This window comes from Podarcis tiliguerta, assembly GCF_965153285.1.
Source record: "Podarcis tiliguerta genome assembly, chromosome: 12".
NCBI lineage: Eukaryota > Metazoa > Chordata > Lepidosauria > Squamata > Lacertidae > Podarcis > Podarcis tiliguerta.
Genome location: NC_139545.1, coordinates 53019710 through 53045362, shown reverse-complemented (window position 1 = coordinate 53045362; position 25653 = coordinate 53019710). Strand labels below are relative to the sequence as shown.

The 25653-nt window shown below is 47.2% G+C and overlaps 1 protein-coding gene across 1 annotated transcript in view; it reads right to left on the bottom strand.

Annotated features, from left to right (window-relative positions):
- Positions 1–22515, bottom strand: part of LOC310660986 (vasoactive intestinal polypeptide receptor-like) — a 109927-nt gene extending 87412 nt beyond the window's left edge. The window contains exon 1 of the mRNA XM_083406650.1: positions 22093–22515. Coding sequence (XP_083262776.1) covers positions 22093–22158 — 66 coding nt within the window. The 5' untranslated portion in view covers positions 22159–22515. The remainder of the gene's footprint in view (positions 1–22092) is intronic.
- Positions 22516–25653: the final 3138 nt, after the last annotated feature.

The following is a 25653-nucleotide window of genomic DNA, read 5'->3' as shown; positions in this document are numbered from 1 at the left end:
GTGTGAGACGGCAAACCTGCGGGTGGACAAAGACAGAGCTGAGAGCAGAGAGTCTGGAGTGATGTGAGCTGGAACCAAAGCAGCAAAACTGGGAACTGAGAGAGACAGGGCGATGTTTGGTTTCTGTTTGAATCCAAGGCTTCAGCTATGGGGGAAGCAAGGCCATCTTGGGGTGTTGATGTTAGAATTCCTGTGAGCTCCTAACAGTTAATGCTGTGAAGCCCTCCAGGGCTTCAAGATGAAAGGTAAAGGTAAAGGTACCCCTGCCCGTACGGGCCAGTCTTGACAGACTCTAGGGTTGTGCGCCCATCTCACTTAAGAGGCTGGGGGCCAGCGCTGTCCGAAGACACTTCCGGGTCACGTGGCCAGCGTGACAAAGCCGCATCTGGCGAGCCAGCGCAGCACACGGAAACGCCGTTTACCTTCCCGCCAGTAAGCGGTCCCTATTTATCTACTTGCACCTGGAGGTGCTTTCGAACTGCTAGGTTGGCAGGCGCTGGGACCGAACGACGGGAGCACACCCCGCCGCGGGGATTTGAACCGTCGACCTTTCGATCGGCAAGCCCTAGGCGCTGAGGCTTTTACCCACAGCGCCACCCGCGTCCCCAAGCTTCAGGTTGTAGATATGTGCAAATAAACCACATAAAGACACCATAATCTCCTCTGTGCTTCATTTCCAAAGGAAGCACGGACACAGGTTAAGCGCCTTGAACCCTGGGAATCTTGCACCGCTCAGAGATTGGAGTGGCATGCAAGAATATTATCCAGCCTCTACTGCCTCTGTAAAGGGAGCCACGGAGAGACGGAGATCTCCGTCTTCTAATAAAGTGGCCAGCCACTTATTCAGCACTACCAAGATGTCAAAACAGATTTAGAGACTTCTCAGGCAAAGCCAGCTCTTTTATGAAATCTCCAAAAGCAGAGATGCGCTCCAGGGCTAGTTTCTCAGCAGAGGAGCCAAGGTTCATACATTGTCCGTGAGAATTCTAACATTTATTCTCGGCAAACCCCCCCCCCCCAAAAAAAAAATTACTCAATGCAGCGGGGAGGGGGGGGAGAAGAAGGAGGAGAGTTACATAACAATAGTTTCTTGTTTTTGCATGGAAGCAAAGTGAAGCTGCATAAAATGGTTGGAGGCATTTTGCTGTCCAGGAATTTTATTATTATTATTATTATTTAGAGGGCTGAAATCAAGGGCTGAATTCTCTGTCCTGCCACAGAATGAAAGGACAGCGGCTTCTGGAAAACTGTTGCTTTTTCATGCCAAGGGAAAAAAATTAATCACTTCTATAACCATCCTTGGTGCAGAAAATAAGATTTGTGCTTGCCGTTTGGAATGGCAAACTAGAGCATCTACAGGTGAGTAAATCTACTTGCAAGCAGGTGCCACAGACTCCCTCTACAGCTGCATGTACAGCTAGCGCAGAAGCCTATTATTATATTATTATTATTATTTATTTAATTTCTATACCACCCTATACCCAAAGGTCTCAGGGTGGTTCACATAAAATGTCAAATACATAGCCAGCATGACTAAGCTGCTTCTGGCAAAACCAAAGCAGCGCACGGAAATGCCGTTTACCTTCCCGGTACCTATTTATCTACTTGCACTTTTGAACTATCCATTCATTTCAATCAGTCTACCCGGAGCAGAGCCAGTTCTTGATTTAGATAAAGGTAAAGGGACCCCTGACCATTAGGTCCAGTCATGGCCGACTCTGGGGTTGCGGCGCTCATCACTCTTTATTGGCTGAGGGAGCCGGCGTACAGCTTCCGGATCATGTGGCCAGCATGACTAAGCCGCTTCTGGTGAACCAGAGCAGCGCATGGAAACACCGTTTACCTTCCCGCCGGAGCGGTACCTATTTATCTACTTGCACTTTGACGTGCTTTCGAACTGCTAGGTTGGCAGGAGCAGGGACCGAGTAACGGGAGCTCACCCAGTCACGGGGATTCGAACCGCTGACCTTCTGATTGGCAAGCCCTAGGCTCTGTGGTTTAACCCACAGCGCCACCCACATCCCCTCTTGACTCCCTACCCAGCCACAAATCCTGCCCCCGGGTGAATTCCTTTGCACCAGGGAAATGAGCACCCCAAACTGGCTCGAGCAAAAATGGAAAATATTATCGCAGCCAGAGGATTGGAACACTGAGGAAATGAGGAAGTTTGTGCTGCATAGACTGTCAAGCCTGGGAGTTGAGGATTGTATAAAGCCCAGAATGAAATTAAAATTAATCAAAAACGAGATGTTTCCATAACAAGAGTTAAGAAGAACTGGCATCTCCCACTTGCTAAATCAAGATGACACTGTTGCTTTTCAGTTCCTACTTCCTGAGTTGAGGTCCAAACTACACATGACATTTGTCATATAGTTTGGCATCGCAGGGCTGATTTATTTTATTTATTTTTTTAAAAAACGAAACAGCGCAGTACGGCTTTGGTAGTAAGATGGATCTGGCCTTTGGCATCGTACAGCTGATTAAAAAAAAACACAAAATAGCCAGCTGGAGGGATCTATCAGATGGAGGTGATGGTGTGTGTGTGTGTGTGTGTGTGTTTAACCCTTTGCTTCTGCCGCAGTCTCAGTTGGAAGCAGCCCCCACCCATTGCTATTTTGCAAAGGGAAGAAAACTCCCACAGGCACCAATGGAAACTATTCTCCCAAGGCAAAGATTGCCCTTATAGTAGGGGGAATGAGTTAACCCCCCCCACCCCCTGCATCCCATTGCATCTTGGGTCCTTCCACGCTGGTTATTTGTGTTTACCATCCAGTCTAGTTTGACTGTTGAAAGAGGGGGGAAATACGAACTTCTAGCAACCTGACTGCAAAAAGGCAACTAGCCATTCCCTGGTTTAAGGAGCCATCAGTGCCTAGCCTATATATCTGAGTTCCTAACACTGCCCTAGAAGTCGAAATAAATTAAAAAATTGTCCAGCAGCACCTTAAAGGTAAAGGGACCCCTGACCATTAGGTCCAGTCATGGCCGACTCTGGGGTTGCGGCGCTCATCTTGCTTTATTGGCCATGGGAGCCGGCATACAGCTTCTGGGTCATGTGGCCAGCATGACTAAGCCACTTCTGGCGAACCAGAGCAGCGCACGCAAATGCCGTTTACCTTCCCGCCGAAGCGGTACCTATTTATCTACTTGCACTTTGACGTGCTTTCGAACTGCTAGGTTGGCAGGAGCAGGGACCGAGCAACGGGAGCTCACCCTGCCGCGGGGATTCGAACCGCCGACCTTCTGATCGGCAAGCCCTAGGCTCTGTGGTTTAACCCACAGCGCCACCCGCGTCCCTTCAGCAGCATCTTAGAGACCCACTAAGTTTGTTCTGGGTATAAGCTTTTGTGTGCATGCACACTTCTTCAGATACACTGAAACAGAAGTCACCAGACCCTTATATATAGTGGGAGGGTGGGGTGGGGTTTTTCTCAGTAGGGTAGTAGTAGAATGCAAAATTGTTCTTATGTGCAACAAAAGCGACAAGAGTATTGTTGGCTCAGAAATGGAAGCAAGAAGAAATGCCAACGAAAGAAGAATGGCAGACAAAATTAATGGACTACGCAGAATTGGATAAAATGACAGGAAGGATTCGAAACCTGCGGGACCAGAGATTTACAGAAGATTGGAAGAAATATACAAATTATTTGAAGAGCAACTGTAATCAGCAAATTACGCTAGTAGCATTACAAGAAGTTTTGTAAGGAGAAATATATGAAATATTGCAAAGAAGAGAAAGAAGGGAGACATTAATTATGAGATTTAAATGTAATAGTGAAAATAAGAAAGGTATATCAAGTCAAAAGATTGGAAAATTTTCAGATGTGATTGATGGAAGTAAAAAAAAATTGTATAAAATATAAAACATACTTTTATAACTTGAAAATCATATGCTAAAAAACTAATAATTTTTTTTTTAAAAAAAATAGGAGCTTTCCTAGCTGCCGTATATGGAGTCAATCCAGCTCATTATAGCCTACACTGACTGGCAGTTGCTCTCTGGGGTTTTAGGCAGGGAGTCTTTTCCAGGATTGAACTTGCAAGGAAAATGCTTTACTCCTGAGCTATGGCCCTTTCCTTTTGAACACGACCCATTGGTCTCCTAAATAGATGCATCCTGGTTCTTTAGGCCTGGGAAGAAGAGGCTGCAACAATTTCATGAATGAAGACTCAGGAGCCAGATGCAAGAACATAAAAAGTGCCCTGCTGTGTGGGAGCAAAAAGTCCACCTCCTTCGACATCCTGCTTCCCACACTGGTTTGCCAAACATAGGGTCGCCATGCGTCCAGAATTTCCTGGACATATCCGGAATACTGCAGTCAGCAGCAGCGTCTGGGCAGAAATCGGGGAAACGTCCAGACATATGGCACTCCATATTGGCAGTGTCATTTTTGCCGATTTCCCGTAAAAATAGCTCAAAATGGCATATATTTCCATTTTGCAAAAGAAGGCTCAGCAAAAACCAAAAGCAAAGAGAAGCAAAAGCTCAGCAAATTTGGACCCCCCCCCCTCAAAAAAGCTCAACAACTTTTCTGCCTGGATTTTCACTGTTTGATATATGACAGCCCTAGCCAAACACATTGGCAAATTCCGAGAAATGCACAAGCGGTGCTTCACATGGAGGTACCATATTTTTCATTTCTTTTTTTATAATATTTTTATTAAGGTTTTTACATAAAAAAAAAATAACAGAAAAATACAAAAGTACAAAAATACAAAATGACAAAAACAACACAAAAGAGAAAAAAACAAATAAAAACAATTCCATTTTCATAGTATTCCTTGCATTTACTTATTTCCCAGACTTCCCCACACCTCCCCTCACTGTATTCCAGTTCATATATTTAATCAGCAAATCCCTTCCCTCTATCTTAACTTAATCTTTATCTTAATCTTAATATCTTAATATATCTTGATCTCCTTAATAGAGGTACCAGATTTTTCGCTCCATAAGATGCACCTGACCATAAGACACACCTAGGTTTTAGAGGGGGAATGCAAAAAAAAAAAATATTCCTTAAAGGGAGCGCTGAGCAGAGCCTGTATGCATCCTGGGCTCTGCTCAGCGCTCCCTTTCATGAGCTGCATTCTGGAGGCCCATTCGCAACATGGAAGGAATGAACCCGCAGTGGCACGTCTAATGACGGGCAGAGCCACCCCCTGGCTGGTTTTAACTAAGGAGCAAGGCAGGCAGGCAGAGCTGTGTGGAGAACCCTCAATTCTGCATGGCTTTTGCAAGTCCTTGATGCCTGCAAAACCTTCCACTTGGTCAAAGAGCAGAGGTGTTCAGCATTCTCTGTCGACTAGCCCCAACCTGGTACCCTGTGGACATTTTTCATTCGTTTCATTTTTTCATTCATTGCATTTATAGAATTTATATCTTACCGTGTGTTTTTTGTCCAAGGGACTCAAGGCGCATACATAGTCACCCCCAATCGCATTTACTCCCCACAACAACCCAAGGTTTTCCTCCTCTTCATTTAATCCCCACAACAACCTGGTAAGGTAGGTTAGGCTGAGAGTCAGTGACTAGCCCAAGGTCACCCAGTAAAATTCATGGCCAAGTGGGGATTCGAACCCTGATCTCCTAGATCCTAGTCTGACACTAACCCAGGCATAGGCCAACTTGGCCCTCCAGATGTTTTGAGAAGACTACAATTCCCATCATCCCTGACCACTGGTCCTGTTAGCTAGGGATGATGGGAGTTGTAGTCCCAAAACATCTGGAGGGCCAAGTTTGCCCATGCCTGCACTAACCCATGGGTAGGCAAACTAAGGCCCAGGGGCCGGATGCAGCCCAATCGCCTTCTCAATCCTGCCCGCAGACGGTCCAGGAATCAGCGTGTTTTTACATGAGTAGAATGTGTCCTTTGATTTAAAATGCATCTCTGGGTTATTTGTGGGGCATAGGAATTCGTTCATTTCCCCTCCCAAAAAATATACAGTGGTACCTCGGGTTACATACGCTTCAGGATACATACGCTTCAGGTTACACACTCCACTAACCCAGAAATAGTGCTTCAGGTTAAGAACTTTGCTTCAGGATAAGAACAGAAATCGGGCTCCAGCGGCGCAGCAGCAGCGGGAGGCCCCATTAGCTCAAGTGATGCTTCAGGTTAAGAACAGTTTCAGGTTAAGAACGGACCTCCGGAATGAATTAAGTACTTAACCTGAGGTACCACCGTAGTCCGGCCCCCCACAAGGTCTGAGGGACAGTGGACCGGCCCCCTGCTGAAAAAGTTTGCTGACCCCTGCTGACTAACCACTACACCACACTGGCTCTTTGTTGTGATTTGGACTACAATTCCCACCAGCCCCAGCAGGAACGAGGGGAGCTGTGGTTCCAAACACGTGGGAGAGCCCACGCTGCGTACGGCTGGTTTATGCAGCCTGGCATTGACTCTCCAGGTTTTTAAATGGAAGACTTTCCCCAGCCCTACGTGGAGACGCCGGGCAGGAATTGAACCGGGGGAGCCTTCTGCCTGCAAAGCCAATGCTCTACCCATTGAGCCAAACCTTTCCCTAAGTAACGCCAGGTGGCAGAATGAAGAAAGCTGGGAAGCAGAGCTCAAAAGGGGGGGGGGCAAGAGAGAAACAAGAGAACATGAGCAGTTGTCATGTACCAGTGAGACAGCTGAGCCTGCCAACTGTACACTTTGGCTATGCAAAAGACAATGTGTTCAATTTGGCTCCCGTCCAGACTGGATTTACGTGGTTGTAATTCCGTTGGCAAAGGCAGAGCGATATTTTCACAGCGGACAATGCACTCAAAGTGAGGCCCGGTGGAAATGTGGCACTCAGTCAAGTCTCCCTCCCTCTTTTTAGCCTCTTGGCGGACATTTTTCTCACTTTATGAAGGTTTTTGGGGTCGTGAAGGAAGGTTTTTTTGCAATGCACCCACCACAATTCCTGGTTAAAAACCTCTAATTTTTATGGCGTTAAGGAACAACACTCGGCTCGGTCCTGCAATGCCAATTCTGGATTGGGGCTTTGCAAAGCAACGCATGAAGAAGAGATCTGTTTAACCCTGAAGCTCACATCCTTCATTATCTAATCGCCCACCCATCTCAATCACACTGAGGTGTTGCTACTCTGTGAAATGAACATAAAGGTAAAGGTAAAGGGACCCCTGACCATTAGGTCCAGTCGTGACCAACTCTGGGGTTGCGGCACTCATCTCGCTTTATTGGCCAAGGGAACCGGCATACAGCTTCCGGGTCATGTGGCCAGCATGACTAAGCCGCTTCTGGTGAACCAGAGCAGCGCACGGAAATGCCGTTTACCTTCCCGCCTGAGCGGTACCTATTTATCTACTTGCACTTTTATGTGCTTTCGAACTGCTAGGTGGGCAGGAGCAGGGACCGAGCAACGGAAGCTCACCCCATCGCGGGGATTCGAACCGCCGACCTTCTGATCGGCAAGTCCTAGGCTCTGTGGTTTAACCCACAGTGCCACCCGCGTCCCTTGAGCAGCACCTTAGAGACCCACTAAGTTTGTTCTGGGTATAAGCCACCCGCGTCCCGAAATGAACATGGCTAAGTGCATTTTCACACAGTTACTTCAGCTTATCAAACTCCTTCCCTGTTTTAATTCCCATACTCTTCATCCTGAGCACTGAATTACACATTTATCTATTTTTGTATCTATCTACTGTATATGGGACAGCTTCTCTAGGACTTTACTCTTTCAAACTTCAGCTGTTGGTACTAGTGCTAATATTTATATGTAGCCCACCCTTTCTCCCAAGCGAATTCGAGGCTGCAAATAAAGCAACAAAAACCAGACAATTAAAGATAAAAGCATCTGAAAAATATTAAGATATCCGAAAACCTTTTAAGGCAATCATGGGTCCTCGCAGCTAATCATTTCAAGGCTCCCGGGAATAGTCTCTTCTAGCCATTGACAGGGAGGGCATTCCACAAGCAGGGAGCCACCACCGAGAAGGCCCCGTTGCGAGGCAGCATTGACCAGGAGGCACCCAGCAACATGAAGCCTCCAAGTGTAGAGACAGTCTACCTCCAAACACCAGCTGCTGGGAGGAACACCAAAGGAGGGCTATCACCTTCAGCCTCTGCTCGAGAGATTCCCCAAAGTATCCAGCCTCTTGCTTCTCTACTGCGTGAAGCAGGATGCTGTGCTAAGATGGACAATTTGGTCTAATCAAGCAGGGCTCTTGCTATGTGCTTAAGTCCCAGTTTACGTCGTCAGCTGCCTTTTTTCTTTACAAATAAATTCACTAGTCCTCCGGGGGGGGGGGGGGGGTTCATGCGATGCATTTCCACTGGCTCTTTCAGTCAGCTTTAGCTGGGATTCCTATATTGCAGAGGGTTGGACTGGATGACCCCTGGTGGTCCCTTACAACTCTACAATTCTATGATTCTATGAAACCTAAAATATCAATAGGAATGAGTGAATGGGTTTCTCATTTTTCCAATCTTAAATCCAGCTCTACACATTTCGACGTCAGTTTGTGGTTATTCCCCCCCCCCCCAAGTCCTCAGAAAAATTAACCAGCATTTCAGTGCGAATCTCCAAACATGTAATGATTTTTGTTCATAATTTTATCTTTAGCATACACAGCTTTAGCAAAGCAATCCCACCTAATATAACACATTTTTGTATGCTGTTTTCACTAATGTAATGCTCACGGCATATGCAAACTGAATACGTAAAAAATAAAAATAAAAATCCAGCAAGCATTTTAATCAAAGTCTGATTTTAAAGTTTTGATTCCTGTTGGTTTTTGGTTTTTTTTTGTATTATACTCACAAACCGTTTAGTGGTTAAGCAGCACATAGCTAGCTTAATTAAATAAGCAAACAAATTTTGCACACATTACTAGGTTCGAGAACGGAATTGGCAAAAGGCAAAGGATTTCAAAGGACGGCTCGAGTTCAGTTTGCAGATTGTAAATTTGGTAGGTTTGCCTTTGTATTCAACCTGAACTGAATTCCCTTTCGCCACCTCTAAGCATCAGAGCCGGAATTCACAGCAAGCATAAGCACACCTGAATTTTCCTTTTTTACAGCAGGTTTGTGGCATCAGCTCAATGCTGCTCGAGCCAGGAAAACTATTTTACAATAACTTTTCAGATGCTGTCCTTATAAATCTAAGGCGAGGGCTGGCAGCTCTAAGAAACCCCAGACCTTCTGTCAAAATTTCTTTCATTCGCCCATTTGTCTTTCAGAGCAGGTGCTCAGAAGTCTTTGGCTCTTGGCCCCTAAACATATTCATCCCACGTCTCCTGGAATTTTAGCTCCGGGTCTCTGACCAAAACAGCTGCTTTAGAGGGCAGGAGAAAGGCTGGCCTCTTTCGCCTGCCACACAAAGAACTCACAGAGACCCGAAAGCAAAGCGTCAAGCTGTGCTGAAACGAATCTAAAATATATATCACAAGATTTTGCACAGAGCCGTGAGAGCTTTGTCATCCGTTCATCACGGCGACACCAGAACAAGGAAAGAGCAATGTTCCTTGGAGGATGGATGGTGGCTAACAGATTGAGGTTGAATCCTGACAAGACAGAAGTACTGTTTTTTGGGGGCAGGGCGGGCGGGTGTGGAGGGCTCCCTGGTCCTGAATGGGGTAACTGTGCCCCTGAAGGACCAGGTGCGCAGCCTGGGAGTCATTCTGGACTTACAGCTGTCCATGGAGGCGCAGGTCAGTTCTGTGTCCAGGGTAGCTGTTTACCAGCTCTGTCTGGTACGCAGGCTGAGACCCTTCCTGCCCGCGGACTGCCTTGCCAGAGCGATGCATGCTCTAGTTATCTCCCGCTTGGACTACTGCAATGTGCTCTACGTGGGGCTAGCTTTGAAGGTGACCCGGAAACTGCAATTAATCCAGAATGCTGCAGCAAGACTGGTGACTGGGAGTGGCCGCCGGGACCACATAACACCGGTCCTGAGAGATCTGCATTGGTTCCCAGTACGTTTCTGAGCACAATTCAAAGTGTTGGTGCTGACCTTTAAAGCCCTAAATGGCCTTAGCCCAGTATACCTGAAGGAGCATCTCCACCCCCATCATTCAGCCCCGACACTGAGATCCAGTGCCGAGGGCCTTCTGGCGGTTCCCTCAATGCGAGAAGTGAGGTTACAGGGAACCAGACAGAGGGCCTTCTTTGTAATGGCTCCCACCCTGTGGAACCCTTCAGATGTGAAGGAAATAAGCAGCTATCCTATCTTCAAAAGACATCTGAAGGCAGTTCAGGGAAGTTTTTAATATTTAATGCTGTATTGTTTTTAACACTTGATTGGGAGGCGCCCAGAGTGGCTGGGGAAACTCAGCCAGATGGGCAGGGTATAAATAATAATAATAATAATAATAATAATAATAATAATAATAATAATTTATTTATTTATTTATTTATTTATTTATTTATTTATTTATTATTCCGCCACTCCGAACATCCTGTGGGCTGGACATTTGCTTATCTTGTGGCTCTCTGCCTTCAGTGGGCACATCAACAGGCAGAAATTCAATGGTGTAGCTCAGTCGCAGAACACCTGTTTTGCATGCAGACGGTCCCCAATGGTACCTCCAGGTAGGGCTGGGAATGTCCCATGCCTCAAACCCTGGTGGGATGCTGCCAGTCCGTGTGGACAATACTGGGTTAGCAGGACCAATGGGCCTGACTTTGTAGAAGGCGGCTTCCTAAGCTCCTATGCGGTGAGGCAGTGCGGAATAATGGTTAGAGCATTGGGCTAGGACCTTGGAGACCAGGGTTCAAATCCCCACTTGGCCATGACACCCACTGGGTGACCTTGGCTCAATCTGTTAAGTGTGGGTGAACATATCAGACGACACAGCGATTCTTCAAACAGCTCTTGTTTATTCACAGGCCAGAACAGAACTGAACTGAAGGGTTCAGTCAGCCTGCTTAAATAGAGCTCCACTACAACACAACTGTAACAACTTTCTGTAACTATCCAATCACTGAACTTCACTTTCGATCCCTTATTTGCATAACTATCTACAGTATCCCCCTGCTGGCCCAGGGTGAGAACTTCAGTACATAACACTATCACTGACTCTCAGCCTAACCTACCTCACAGGATTGTTGTGGCGATTAAATGCAGAGGAGAAGAACCATTTATGCCCCCTTGAGTTCCTTGGTGAAAAAGGCAAGATATAAATGCAGCACGTAATAAATAAATAAACCACAGCTGAAGCATCGCCCTTCATTGCAGGGCTCAGACGGGTAAAGCTTCGCCTGTTGAATACCAGCCTGTTTCGCTGCTATTCCCAGCACAGAACCTCTCCCAGGAAAAAGAAAGCGGTAGAGAAAAGAACGCCAGGGGAGAGTCTGAAGAAACAAATTCTCCTCCTCACCCACGCCCGATAAATCTGGAGGAGAGTCGTTTCCCCCCAGCAGTATGCATGCTGCCTAGTTTTCTGGCATGAATCATTTTGAGAGCTCTCCTTTTCTAAAAACAAAAAAAATACCACCGCCTCTGCTTGTGGGAGTTTTTGAGAGAAGGGTGGGTGTCTCTCCCAGCGGCGATGATTTCACTTTCATAGCAAGCAATGCTCAGAATGCTCACAAAACGGCAGCATGCAAACGGTGGGCGGGGCGAGAGGAAAAGTGGGTGGGGCTGCATCGCAGGGGGTCAGACTAGATGACCCGTGGGTCCCTTCCAACTCTACGATGCTATGATACCATGCAAATTTGGCCTTTGTACAGCAGTTTCCAGATACGCTTTTCTCTGCCCTCCATCCAGGCGAGCGAGGGGCGTTATCAGAGTTCAGGGGCGCCTTCTGGCTTTTCCGATTCCAGGGAGTGGCAGGATTCGATTTCAAGCCCCACTCCACTAACCAACACTCTGCAGCAAACGGTGTGAATAGCAGGCGCAAAGGGAAGGGAAAGAGCACCGCTCTCCGAGTGTTTGCAAGAGAAGAAAACAAACATACAATGCGCTGGAATTAATAAACATCTCGCCTTCTTACATAATTTAGCTTGGCACAGCTTTCCGGAGAGGAAGAACAGAACAGCCTCTCCCCCAACTCAGAGCACTCCATGACACGAGGAATAAAAACATGAATGAGCATCCCTCTGAGCATATACAGAGCGGTTTCTGTTGCCTAAGGAGCAACCACAACCCAACCTGTCTGGTGACTGGGGGAGGCCCCCAAGACCACATAACACCGGTTTTGAAAGACCTACATTGGCTCCCAGTACATTTCTGAGCACAATTCAAAGTGTTGGTGCTGACCTTGAAAGCCCTAAACGGCCTTGGCCCACTATACTTGAAGGAGCGTCTCCACCCCCATCGTTCTGCCCGGACACTGAGGTCCAGCGCTGGGGGCCTTCTGGCGGTTCCCTCGCTACGAGAAGCCAAGTTACAGGGAACCAGGCAGAGGGCCTTCTCGGTGGTGGCACCCGCCCGTGGAACGCCCTCCCACCAGATGTCAAAGAGATAAACAACTACCTGACATTTAAAAGACACCTGAAGGCAGCCCTGTTTAGGGAAGTTTTTAATGTGTGACATTTTAATGTATTTTTAATCTTTGTTGGGAGCCACCCAGAGTGGCTGGGGAGACCCAGCCAGATGGGCAGGGTACAAATAATAAATAATAATAATAATAATAATAATAATAATAATAATAATAATTCGGGGAAATGAAAAAGAACCTCAAACCGTGATGTGACCTTATAAATGTGTCAGCTGTAAGGGTTTTTTTTTTTGGGGGGGGGGGCAGCTGAGAAGACTGATAATTAAGAGGATCAGAGCAGGTGTGAGGGGAGAATCTAACCCACTCCTCCTCAGATTTAATCCCCTGCTTTGAATTTGGTATCACTGAGAGTTGCTCCCACACCCAGTTTCAACATATGGGTTTATCTTCAGCAAAGAAGGAAAAGGTTAAACCTCCACCTCCCTCCCCGCCTGCCACAATCCCCAAAATTATTAGGTCCCCATTCAATCTGATTTTCTTTTTTTAAACGCCCCCCCCCCCCCACGTCATGGCTACTTTGGCCCTAAGACTGCGGGGCTTTGTAGGGTTCAAGGCTATGAAGCGCTTGACACACAAATGTTGTGATGATTGGACTGTGGTCCTTTAATTGCCTGCATCAGCCTTCCCCAAGCCGGTGTTGTCTAGTGGTTGTCAGGCTAGGACATGGGTTGCAATCCTGACTCATCTGTGAAGCTCACTGGGGAACCTTGGGCTCTCGGCTCACAGGGTCATTGCTGTGGGGATTCAGTGAGGAGGAGGTGGTAAAGGTAAAGGTAAAGGTAAAGGTACCCCTGCCCGTACGGGCCAGTCTTTACAGACTCTAGGGTTGTGCGCCCATCTCACTCAAGAGGCACTTCCGGGTCACGTGGCCAGCATGACAAAGCCGCATCTGGTGAGCCAGCGCAGCACGCAGAAACGCCGTTTACCTTCCCGCCAGTAAGCGGTCCCTATTTATCTACTTGCACCCGGGAGTGCTTTCGAACTGCTAGGTTGGCAGGCGCTGGGACCGAGCAACGGGAGCGCACCCCGCTGTGGGGATTCGAACCGCCGACCTTTTGATCAGCAAGCCCTAGGCGCTGAGGCTTTTACCCACAGCGCCACCCGCGTCCCCAGGGAGGAGGAGGAGGAGGAGAACTATTTAAACCACCTTAAACCCCCATGGAGAAAAAACCTGGACTGTAAATGCAATTATATAATATATAAACGAAGAAACCACTCCTTCTGGGGTTCTCTGGATGCTGGTGGAGCCTGCCTTGCATAAAGAGGGGGAAAGGTTCAGCCGGGTTCTCCCAGCAATGGAAGAATGTGTGCAGAGATGTCAAAAGCAAGGAAGCCCGGTGATTCATGAGGTGCCTTCTCCCCAAGCTATGTATCCTAGCATTTTACCCTGCCTAGGTTTACATTCCTACAGAGAAGCATCACGTTCTCTCGGGAGACTGTTTCTTCAATGTGAGTTCTTGCCCTGCCAGGCACTTCTCCTGGCCCTAAAAATATATCACCCTCCTCCTCTGCCTGCTGCCCCGGCCCTAAGTAGCTTTCTGTTTCTCAGATCTCTTGCTGAAGGCAATTGCCTGTGACTTCATCTGTTGCCACAACAAGAGCTGCGCTCTGCAGGAAGCTCACCTCAAGGCTCTCTGACCAACATTTCCAGGGGTCAGCTGTAACCACCCAGCTAGTAGCTTAGTCGTTAGAAGCCCATTTTCAGTACCTAAGGTAAATAACAAGGTGAGGGGAGAGCCTCCATCAGGCAAGGCCTCCTTCCACCTGCCTTGCCCCACTCCCTGGCCCTGGGATTCTTCATAAGGAAGCTGTGCCTGGAGGAAGAACTGTGAGGGGAGAGCCTCCATCAGGCAAGACCTCCTTCCACCTGCCTTGCCCTACCCTCCAGTCTCTGCTTCTCATTTTGTATTGTATTATGTTGTGCGCTATAGGGACGTGGGTGGCGCTGTGGGTAAAAGCCTCAGCACCTAGGGCTTGCTGATCGAAAGGTCGGCGGTTCGAATCCCCGCGGAGGGGTGCGCTCCCGTTGTTTGGTTCCAGCGCCTGCCAACCTAGCAGTTCGAAAGCACTCCCGGGTGCAAGTAGATAAATAGGGACCGCTTACTAGCGGGAAGGTAAACGGCGTTTCCGTGTGCTGCTCTGGTTCGCCAGATGCAGCTTGTCACACTGGCCACGTGACCCGGAAGTGTCTGCAGACAGCGCTGGCTCCTGGCCTATAGAGTGAGATGAGCGCACAACCCTAGAGTCTGTCAAGACTGGCCTGTACGGGCAGGGGTACCTTTACCTTTACCTTTATGTTGTGCGCTGTGGTTTGCTGTTGTTTTATTAACTGGAGTTTAGAAATTACTTATTGTAACTGTTGAGTAGATTTCTGTTTAATTTTGAAATGCTGATATTTAATATTATTCTATATTGTTTAATGAATGTTGAATGTTATTTTATTTGCATATTGTATATTGTATTATGCATATTGTCTTATTTATAAGATGTTAGCCGCTCTGAGCCTGGCTTTGTCTGTGGAGAGCGGGATACAAATAAAATTTATTATTATTATTATTATTATTATTATTATTATTATACTGTGGGGGTTGTAGTGTTAAACTAAGACCTCAGAGACCAGGTCCCTACCGTAAAGCTCATGGGATGACCTTGGGCCAGTCACACTCTCTCTCTCAGCCTACCCTACCTCACAAGGTTGTTGTGGAGAATTAAAAGGCAATGGGGCAAGGATTCTGCCAATGCAACAACACCTCCAAGTATGATATATATACGATATACAATATCTTTATTGTCATTGTCCCATACAGAACAATGAAATTGAAAAACTACATAAAACATTCAAAAGCCCCTAAAAACTCTGAAACCCCATTTAAAATACACTATACTATACTGTAAAACCCCCTAAAAACTGCTACTTTCTTTTCCTCCATTCACTTATATGGGAGAAACTAGATGTGCTCATTGAATTCATTCACTTATATGGGAGAAACTAGATGTGCTCATTGAATTGGGGATCAAGCACCCCATTTTCCCCTAGTGGCCCTCAGGCTAAGGGGCAGACTGCCTGCTCCATTCCATGAATTCCAGATTAAATCCTGCTCACCGTGTTCCTCATCCCATGGAACTGAATGGGAACCGCCGAGAAAACCGGGCCACTTTTGGGCAATCCTGCCTTGTGTTCTGATTCCATTGAAGGTAAAGGGAGCCCTGACCATTAGGTCCAGTCGTGGCTGACTCTGGGGTTGCGGCGCTCATCTCGCTTTATTGGCCGAGGGAGCCGGCGTACAGCTTCCGAGTCATGTGGCCAGCATGCTGCTTCTGGCGAACCAGAGCAGCGCACGGAAAGGACATTTACGTTCCCGCCGGAGTGGTACCTATTTATCTACTTGCACTGTGACGTGCTTTTGAACTGCTAGGTTGGCAGGAGCAGGGACAGAGCAGCGGGAGCTCACCCCGTCACGGGGATTCGAACCGCTGACCTTCTGATCATCAAGTCCTAGGCTCTGTGGTTTAATCCACAGCGCCACCCACGTCCCATAAGTGTGTGTGACAAAGGGACAGAGCCCAGAAGCTGTTTAAAAACAACAACCCCCCCCCAAACTACCAGTGAAAGCAGTATGAAAGTGGCAGGTAGATGATGGAAACACCTTGAAAGGGTGGCAAGAAAGATCTCCCGGCATGAGAGAATGGGAGAGGAGAGGAAAGCTGCAAAGTCAGAGCTGGGGGGGTCTGTCATTTTCTTCTTAAAAGGCACCTTTGAGTAGAAAAAAGATTCTGCATTTTTGCACTGTTCTTTGTATTTTAGACACCCGGCTGCTGATCTCCTCCTCCCTTGTTTTTTTTTATGTGTCACTGCTGTTATGATAACTTGTATTTTATTTGTATTTCTTACCAGAATTGAATTTAAATACAGTAACTGGTTTGGGTTTTACGCTGTGTTGACATCCGTGTTTCTATGTTGCAAACTGGCCTGTGTTGTAACCAATTTCACAACATTGTAACGAAGTAGCAAAAGGAAGCAAACTCCCCCCACCCACTTCAAACGACCAAAGGGAAGAAAAGTAAGGGATGCATGTGAGAATTATTGGGAATATATCAATGGTTACTCAAGTGCTTCCAGCTAAGAAATTAGAAGCCGACTTGGGAAGCTGGCGTTTCAAGAATGGCTGGGTGAGTGTGAGGCTAAATTCATACATCATTTGAAATCTCAACGCTCATCCACCGTATGCCTGTTAATCTGCGCTAAATGAATGCGGTTGGATTCCACTGAAAAGCACTGATTTTAAATCAAAACCATCCTGAGGGCATCAGCAGGATGGAGGAGGCTTGGCATAGCAGGAGATGGCTTTTTAAAACATTGGTAGGAATGAGTGTTCAAGAAGGACACTGACAAAGTGGAACGGGTCCAGAGGAGGGCAACCAAAATGGTCAAAGGCCTGGAAACGATGCCTTATGAGGAACGGCTAAGGGAGCTGGGCATGTTTAGCCTGGAGAAGAGGAGGTTAAGGGGTGATATGATAGCCATGTTCAAATATATAAAAGGATGTCACATAGAGGAGGGAGAAAGGTTGTTTTCTGCTGCTCCAGAGAAGCGGACACGGAGCAATGGATCCAAGCTACAAGAAAGAAGATTCCACCTAAACATTAGGAAGAACTTCCCGACAGTAAGAGCTGTTCGACAGTGGAATTTGCTGCCAAGGAGTGTGGTGGAGTCTCCTTCTTTGGAGGTCTTTAAGCAGAGGCTTGACAACCATATGTCAGGAGTGCTCTGATGGTGTTTCCTGCTTGGCAGGGGGTTGGACTCGATGGCCCTTGTGGTCTCTTCCAACTCTATGATTCTATGATTCTATGAATCTTTCGAAGACCACTGGGCTTAGAAAAAGATCCCTCAATTTCAGAAAGGATAATCTTCTCGGTTCCTATCAGCTGTAAGAGTTTAATGGAAACCCCATGTTCAAGGGCAGTATAACACTGCATAATAGATGCCCAGGAAAAAACAAAAGGAAGGGCTCATCCCTTTCATGCGCTGCCTGTGAGTATCCAGAAATAATCTGGTTTGCCTCTGCACACTGAACTAGATGGTCTCTTGGTCGGATCCTGCAGCCAGGGCTCTGTTTATGGCCCATTCATACTGGCAAGTTACAGTTTTTAGGTGGTGGGATGTGCACATGGGAACAGTCCCGGCAAACGACCCTGAGGAAATATGACTTGCAGAGAGAAGCTCCTTCGAGCTTTTTCTCATTTCGCAGAATTCTCGGTTTTAAGGAAGGCAAGGTGCCAAAACGTGTATTTGGCTCCTGAGGATAGCCATCAAAGGACCGTCGTTCTTTACAGCCAAGGTGACAGCAAAGCTCAAACAACAATTAGAAACACGCGTATTAAGGGGCAAGTCCTACTGAACTCAAGTGGGGCTTAACTTCGGGGCCAACTGTGTGTAGGAAGGGACTGGAGGTGTGACAACATCAATCCCTTTTTCTGTTCGCCTTCTGCATGAACCCATTTCGCAGATGGGAGGACCGAGGCCAAGTGACGCATTGGTTACCCTCCCGCAGGGGTAGGGTTCAAATTCACCATCTCCCAGGTATGCCGGCATTCGAAGGGAGTATTGCAAAGAAGACGTGTGGGCCACAGAAGAAACACAATTTCCCGCAAGACGGAAAAGGCAGGAGGGATTCAGTTTGTCCCTCTTCCCACCCCTGGTCTCCTTAATCCTGATGTGCCATTATTCTCAGTTTTCACACTATGACTTTATCCGCTCTCATGTCCCGCTTCAGTGATAGACTGATGCTGTGGACTACAAATCCCATCATCGCTCTCGGATGGACATTGCAGTCCTTAACTGCAGACCTGGAGATCATCAGCTGGGCTTCCCCTGCCCTTACCTGAACAAAATCTATGTCTGCGTTAACCGAAGTAATTGTCTATTCCTCCCTCCCTCAATAACCTGCAGAGCTCCATACACACTGGTGACAATATTATGAGAATAACATGCAATCTGTGACAGCCTGCACGTTCTGCAGCGCAAATGTATTTTGCAGCTGAACAGAGCGAGTGAAAGGGCATTAACTGTGGGATATGGAAGTGATTAATGGGAAGCGGGTGGGTGGGTGTGGTGTGTGGAAATAACCAGGTGATTACAGTCCAACAGGGTCTGTTTTAAAACGAACCCTGGAATAATATAGCAATGATCTATGATTAAAAAAACCAACAACAACTGGGGGGAAACGAAACAGAACTTGGGGGACAAGCAAATGATTATAGGCAGAAATCCAAGTCCTGCTGCACAAACTCAGTGCAGGGAAGACCACCCTCTTTGTTCAAGGTAAAGTAAAGGTAAAGGGACCCCTGACCATTAGGTCCAGTCATGGCCGACTCTGGGGTTGCGGCGCTCATCTCGCTTTACTGGCCGAGGGAGCCGGCGTACAGCTTCCGGGTCCTGTGGCCAGCAGGACTAAGCCGCTTCTGGCGAACCAGAGCAGCGCACGAAAATGCCGTTTACCTTCCCGCCGGAGTGGTACCTAATTATCTACTTGCACTTTGACGTGCTTTCGAACTGCTAGGTTGGCAGGAGCTGGGACCGAGCAACGGGAGCTCACCTCGTCGCAGGGATTCGAACCGCTGATCATCTGATCGGCAAGTCCTAGGCTCTGTGGTTTAACCCACAGCACCACCCGCGTAGCATTCTGAAAATTGATCACAACCCAGCTAAACATTAGCCCTCCTATTGCCTTCCCAAAGAGAGAGAGAGAGAGAAGGATTAAACACTTGCTTAACTTTCTTGCTGAAATCATCAGGGCTCAGAAACGCTTAGCTATGAAGGGTCTGCTGCCTTTATTGGGGCTATTGATTCAACTTTGGATGAGATGTATGCTGGATTTTTACCCACTGTAAGGCTTGTTGTCCCCTTCATGGATCACTGGACTGCAAGAAGATCAAACCTATCCATTCTTAAGGAAGTCAGCCCTGAGTGCTCACTGGAAGGACAGATCCTGAAGCTGAGGCTCCAATACTTTGGCCACCTCATGAGAAGAAAAGACTCTCTGGAAAAGACCCTGATGTTGGGAAAGATGGAGGGCACAAGGAGAAGGGGACGACAGAGGACGAGATGGTTGGACAGTGTTCTTGAAGCTACCAGCATGAGTTTGACCAAATTGCGGGAGGCAGTGGAAGACAGGAGTGCCTGGCGTGCTCTGGTCCAGGGGGTCACGAAGAGCCGGACACGACTAAATGACTAAACAACAACAACAACAACAGAGGCTTGTTGTGGGGATGAAAGGGCAGCGATTCAGATCAATATTGTGGTGTGTGTGGAGGCGGAAGTTTGAATACCCCCCCAGGACCACTGAGAAACAGCCTCCCATCAGCTTCTTTGTCAAGAGGTCCCATCACAAATCTCCTGATTTCATGTGTGGGTCTGATCCTTGGCTAAAGCACTTTCCCCCCACCAAATGAATCAACGAACGGGGGAAATGGAAATCTTTTGTTTGCCCTGTGCTGAGGAAAAAACCTGAAATTCTCCCCCCATAAACCAAAAATAAGAAGAATTAATAAAGTCCCTTGATATAAGCTGACTTTAAGCTCGCCAAGGCTGATCCATTGGTTTCAATACCAGAACTATACCACGCAGGAACAAATGAAAATGCTCTGAGCATGTGCAGAAAGCACCTGCCTCGTCGCCTGTTTGTCTAGAAATTAAGCATTGATAAAGTTGGAAGATCAATACTGCCAAATGCTATTGATTAATTTAAGACCGTTTCTATGCTACTCAATATATATATATATATTTAAAAAAACCTCTCATGGGTGTAGAATAAAACCAAAGCATAGATATGACAAAATAAAAACACAAGCACGTTTGATATCTGTCTTTGATATCAGACATGCATTTGTGCATGTATGAGAGACAGAGACCGGTGGCCACCATAATAAATACATGGTTTTAGTGGTTAGCAGCATCCTTCCAACATTCAGAATAAACTCGTCCAGATCACTGCTGGATGCTTTAAAAAACCAAGTTTGATATATGTGCGAGTGTGTGCATATTTTTTGCATGCGTGTATAAACACAAAGTGAAGTTTTTAAAGCATCAGACAGCCCTTTGGACAGACCTAGAAAACAGTCCATTTAAAACGTCACCCCCTGGAAGAAGTCCCAGTATGTTTACTGTGACTTGGTGCCTTGTGCCAGGCACTGTACAATGTTTTGACCCAACACAGAATCCATCCTTGTGGGCTTTTCTCCTGACACCCCAGTTTCCCCTCTAAGCTACTCCAAATAGGGCAAATTGAAAAGCGCAGCTCATTGGTAGCTTTGATTCATTCCCTGCTGTGGGATGGGAATGTCCCCTGTCTGAAACCTTCTAGAGAGCTGCTGCCTGCCAGTGTGGACGATACAGGCTTAGATGGACCAAATGTCTGACCCAAGGCAAGGCAAATTCCTATGTCCCTAATAGGGGAAAGGGGTATAGCTCAGTAGCAGAGGAACTGTCTTGTGTGCATAAAGTCCCATCTTCCATCTCCAGCTAGGGCTAGGATCATACCCCATCTGAAACCACCCACAGAGCTGCTGCCAGTCAGGGTAGGGAATACTGAATTTAAAACACTAGTGCTCTTCTAGGCTGCATCAACAGAATGCAGTTCTGATCAAGGGAAGTCATAGGTAAAGGTGAAGGGACCCATGACCATTAGGTCCAGTCGTGGCCGACTCCGGGGTTGTGGCGCTCATCTCGCTTTATTGGCCGAGGGAGCCGATGTACAGCTTCCAGGTCATGTGGCCAGCATGACTAAGCCGCTTCTGGCGAACCAGAGCAGCACACGGAAACGCCGTTTACCTTCCCACCGGAGTGGTACCTATTTACTTTGACGTGCTTTCGAACTGCTAGGTTGGCAGGAGCAGGGACAAAGCAGCGGGAGCTCACCCCGTTGCGGGGATTTGAACCGCCGACCTTCTGATTGGCAAGTCCTAGGCTCTGTGGTTTAACCCACAGTGCCACCCGCGTCCCTGCATCAACAGAAGTACAGTGTCCTGATCAAGGGAAGTCACAGTACCACTCTATTCTGCCTTCTTCAGAACACACCTGGAATACTGTGTCCAGTTCTGGGCGCCACAATTTAAGAAGGATGTTGACAAGCAGGAACGTGTGCAGAGGAGGGTGACCAAGATGATTACGGGTCTGGAAACCAAACACGGATGTTTTCTCCTGCTCTGGAGGGTAGGACTCAAGCCAATGGTTTCGAGCTACAAGAAAGGACTTTCCGACTAAACATCAGGAAGAACTTTCTGACAGTAGAAACTGTTCAATGGTGGAACAGACTCCCAGGACAGGTGATGGACTCTCCTTCCTTGGAAGTGTCTAAGCACAGGTTGGATGGCCAGCTGTCACGGATGCTTTAGCTGAGATTCCTGCATTGCAGGGGGTTGGGCTAGATGACCCTTGGGAACCCTTCCAATTCTACAATTCTTCGATTTTATGAAATGGACCAATGGTCTGGCTCAGTAGAAAGCAGCTCCTTATCTTTCTAAGGTATGAAGGTGGTTAGAAATCAGAGACTTTCCCTTCTCCTGTTTAAGAATTTCCTACCTTGCCATCCCCCTTACCGTTTTTGCAGAGAAAAAGGGGTAATTTCAACCCTTTGCTCACTCACCTCGGAAATTATGCAGCCGAGGACGGTCACCCAAAACCACAGACGCGGTCTTGCTTTATACTCCATAGCGTGACGGTGCGGGGCAAGGAAGATCCAACAATGCAAAATTGCTTCTTTCCTGCCGGATTTTCTCTTGGACAATGAAAATAATAACAACAACTACATTATTCTGCCCCGTGCGTTGCTTTGCTTATTTTTTAAAAAAACTCCTCTTCATGCAAGAGAAAGTGATCTCTGCATTTTGCAGAAGTTGAATTTTAAATAAGAAAAGTCGTTTTTTAAAAACAAAAATCCACCGGCGTCCTCCTTTGATTTTTTTCGTTTTCGTTTTGCAGACTCTGGCAGGGACGAGGCTCTCTTTCGCAGAAGAGACGCAGACCCGGAGCGAGAGGCACCAGCGAGCAACAAGGCTCAAGTCAATGTGCGGCTCTCTCCGAGGCGCCGCGTGGAAGGGCTTCCCTTGGCTCCGCCCAGAGGGCGGGGCTTGAGGGAGGGAGGGGGCGGTGCTGGCGGGGAAAGCCAATGGGAAGAGGCTCGGCTTGGCTGGGTCCAGGTAGGGATCTGAGTTTGGATAGCTTAGCAGGCAGGAGAAGGAGGGATGGAGGAGGAAGGTAAGGAACGAAAGACGGACGCGGAAGGAAGGAAGGAAAGAAAGAAAGAAAGGGGCGGGGGGAGGGGAAAGAGTTTTCTCCTGCAGTTCTCGGGGCGGTTTCCCCGTCGATCGCTCTTCCCAGGACCTCTGGGAACTGTAGCATTTGGCACCCTTTAACGAACTATAAGCAATGACAAACCTAGACAGCATCTTAAAAAGCAGAGACACCACCTTGCCGACAAAGGTCTGTATAGTTAGAGCTATGGTTTCCCCAGTAGTGATGTATGGAAGTGAGAGCTGGACCATAAAGAAGGCTGATCGCCGAAGAATGGATACTTTTGAATTCTGGTGCTGAAGGAGACTCTTGAGAGTCCCATGGACTGCAAGAAGATCAAACCTCTCCATCCTTAAGGAAATCAGCCCTGAGTGCTCATTGGAAGGACAGATCCTGAAGCTGAGGCTCTAATACTTTGGCCACCTCATGAGAAGAGAAGACTCCCTGGAAAAGACCCTGATGTTGGGAAAGATGGAGGGCACAAGGAGAAGGGGACGACAGAGGACAAGATGGTGGGACAGTGTTCTCGAAGCTACCAGCATGAGTTTGACCAAACTGCGGGAGGCAGTGGAAGACAGGAGTGCCTGGCGTGCTCTGGTCCAGGGGGTCACAAAGAGTCGGACACGACTAAACGACTAAACAACAACAACGAACTATAACTCTAAGGATGCTCTGGGGAGAAAACCACAACTGTTACAAAGTGTGGTATGGTGGTGCTTTAAATGCATAGAGCAGATGGAGCCATGGGCGTAGCCAAGCTGGGGCGCAGGGGGCAGCTGTCCCCTCCCAAATCAATAAAAATCAACACAAATCTGTGGTTCTGCCCCTCCCTACAAAAGACTGCCCCCCCAAATCCTTGCTACTCCCATGGATGGGGCCACCCAATCCAGCTCCAGGTGGAAGTGAATCAGCAACCTGATTGGCCTACAGGTGAATCCCAGAATTAGCCAATCACGTGGGGCCCATTGTGTAAATAATGTACAGTGGTACCTCGGGTTATATATGCTTCAGGTTAAATACGCTTCAAGTTACAGACTCGGTTAACGCAGAAATAGTACCTCGGGTTAAGAACTTTGCCCCAGGATGAGAACGGTGGCGTGGCGGCAGCAGGAGACCCCATTAACTAAAGTGATGCTTCAGGTTAAGAACAGTTTCAGGTTAAGTATGGACCTCCGGAACGAATTAATTACTTAACCTGAGGTACCACTGTATCTAAAGCAGACATTCTGGGGGAAATTCCAAACTTCCTCACCACTATGAGCTGAATAAAGAGCATGAAATCCACCCTCAACTCCTTATCTTTTTATGCAGAGTTACAGGTAGATAGCCGTGTTGGTCTGCCATAGTTGAAACAAAATAAAAAAATTCCTTCCAGTAGCACCTTAGAGACCAACTAAGTTTGTTATTGGTATGAGCTTTCTTGTGCATCTGAAGAGGTGTGCATGCACACGAATGCTCATACCAATAACAAACTTAGCCCATCCTTATTAGAATGGCAAAACAAACTCTGCAAATTTGTAGAAATGGCAAAATTGGCGGCAATTATTAGAGGTCACTCAAATCAGAGAATAATCCCAAACTGGGATGGAGTGAAGGAATACATGAAAAAATATTGTTCCGGAATTGAAATATTAATAGATAATGCGTAAAACGTGCAGGGGTAAGCAAGAAAATAACAATAGAAATGACTGAATAATTATTAAATTATAGCAACACAAGATGGAAGAAATAAAATATTGAGATCACACATGGGTGAAGGGGAGTGGGGGAATCTATAATATTATTTATAATATAAATTTCTTAACTGCGATGTATTTACATACAGCAAAGGGAAGCCTAGAGTAATCATGTATATTTTAATTTAGGTAATCTATGTAATAGGCTTATGTTAGAAAACGAATATGGATTTTGAATTTGATGCTTGTGTTTTGTTTCTTTTGGGTTTTGAAATAAAATTAAATAATAATAAAAAACCAATAACAAACTAAGTCAGTCTCTAAGGTGCTACTGGAAGGATTTTTTTTTTTTATGCAGATGTTTCTCTAGTCACCCACCTGATACTGAGGAGCAGTGCTTGAAAGCTCAATGGGTTGCTGACCTGTCCTCAGGAACGATGGGATTGGAGGAAGGCATTGGGACGCGGGTGGCGCTGTGGGTTAAACCACAGAGCCTAGGACATGCCGATCAGAAAGACGGCAGTTCGAATCCCCGCGACGGGGTGAGCTCCCGTTGTTCTGTCCCTGCTCCTGCCAACCTAGCAGTTCGGAAGCATGTCAAAGTGCAAGTAGATAAATAGGTACCACTCCGGCGGGAAGGTAAACGGCGTTTCCGTGTGCTGCTCTGGTTCGCCAGAAGCGGCTTAGACATGCTGGCCACATGACCCGGAAGCTGTCTGCGGACAAACGCCGGCTTCCTCGGCCTATAGCGCGAGATGAGCGTGCAACCCCAGAGCCGGTCATGACTGGACCTAATGGTCAGGGGTCCCTTTACCTTTATCAGCAAGCAAGACAGCATGCCCATGTCTAGGGCAGCCTTCCCCAACCCGGTGCCCGCTCAGTGTTTCAGACCACAACTCTCATCTGCCTCAGCCAGCGCTGTCAAAAGCTGACAGTGTTAGATGCGCCTCGCATCCTCTGCGGCTAGGGATTAATAGAGCTCTTTCAGCAGCCTGAGACGACAGGCGACTTGACAAGTGTATTAACAAGGCAGTTCCCCTCTAAGCACAAAGCACAGAAGGAAATTTTGCTCTTAGCCAAACAGAGGCAGAGCTCGGTGATGACAAACAGAGAGAATGTAGTGACAACATGGAACAATATATAACCACTGAATTGTCATCTTGATGCTGTTGATCAAAGCTTAGAAGACAGCCAAACAAACATCCCTGGTCTTTCTTTCTTTCTTTCTTTCTTTCTTT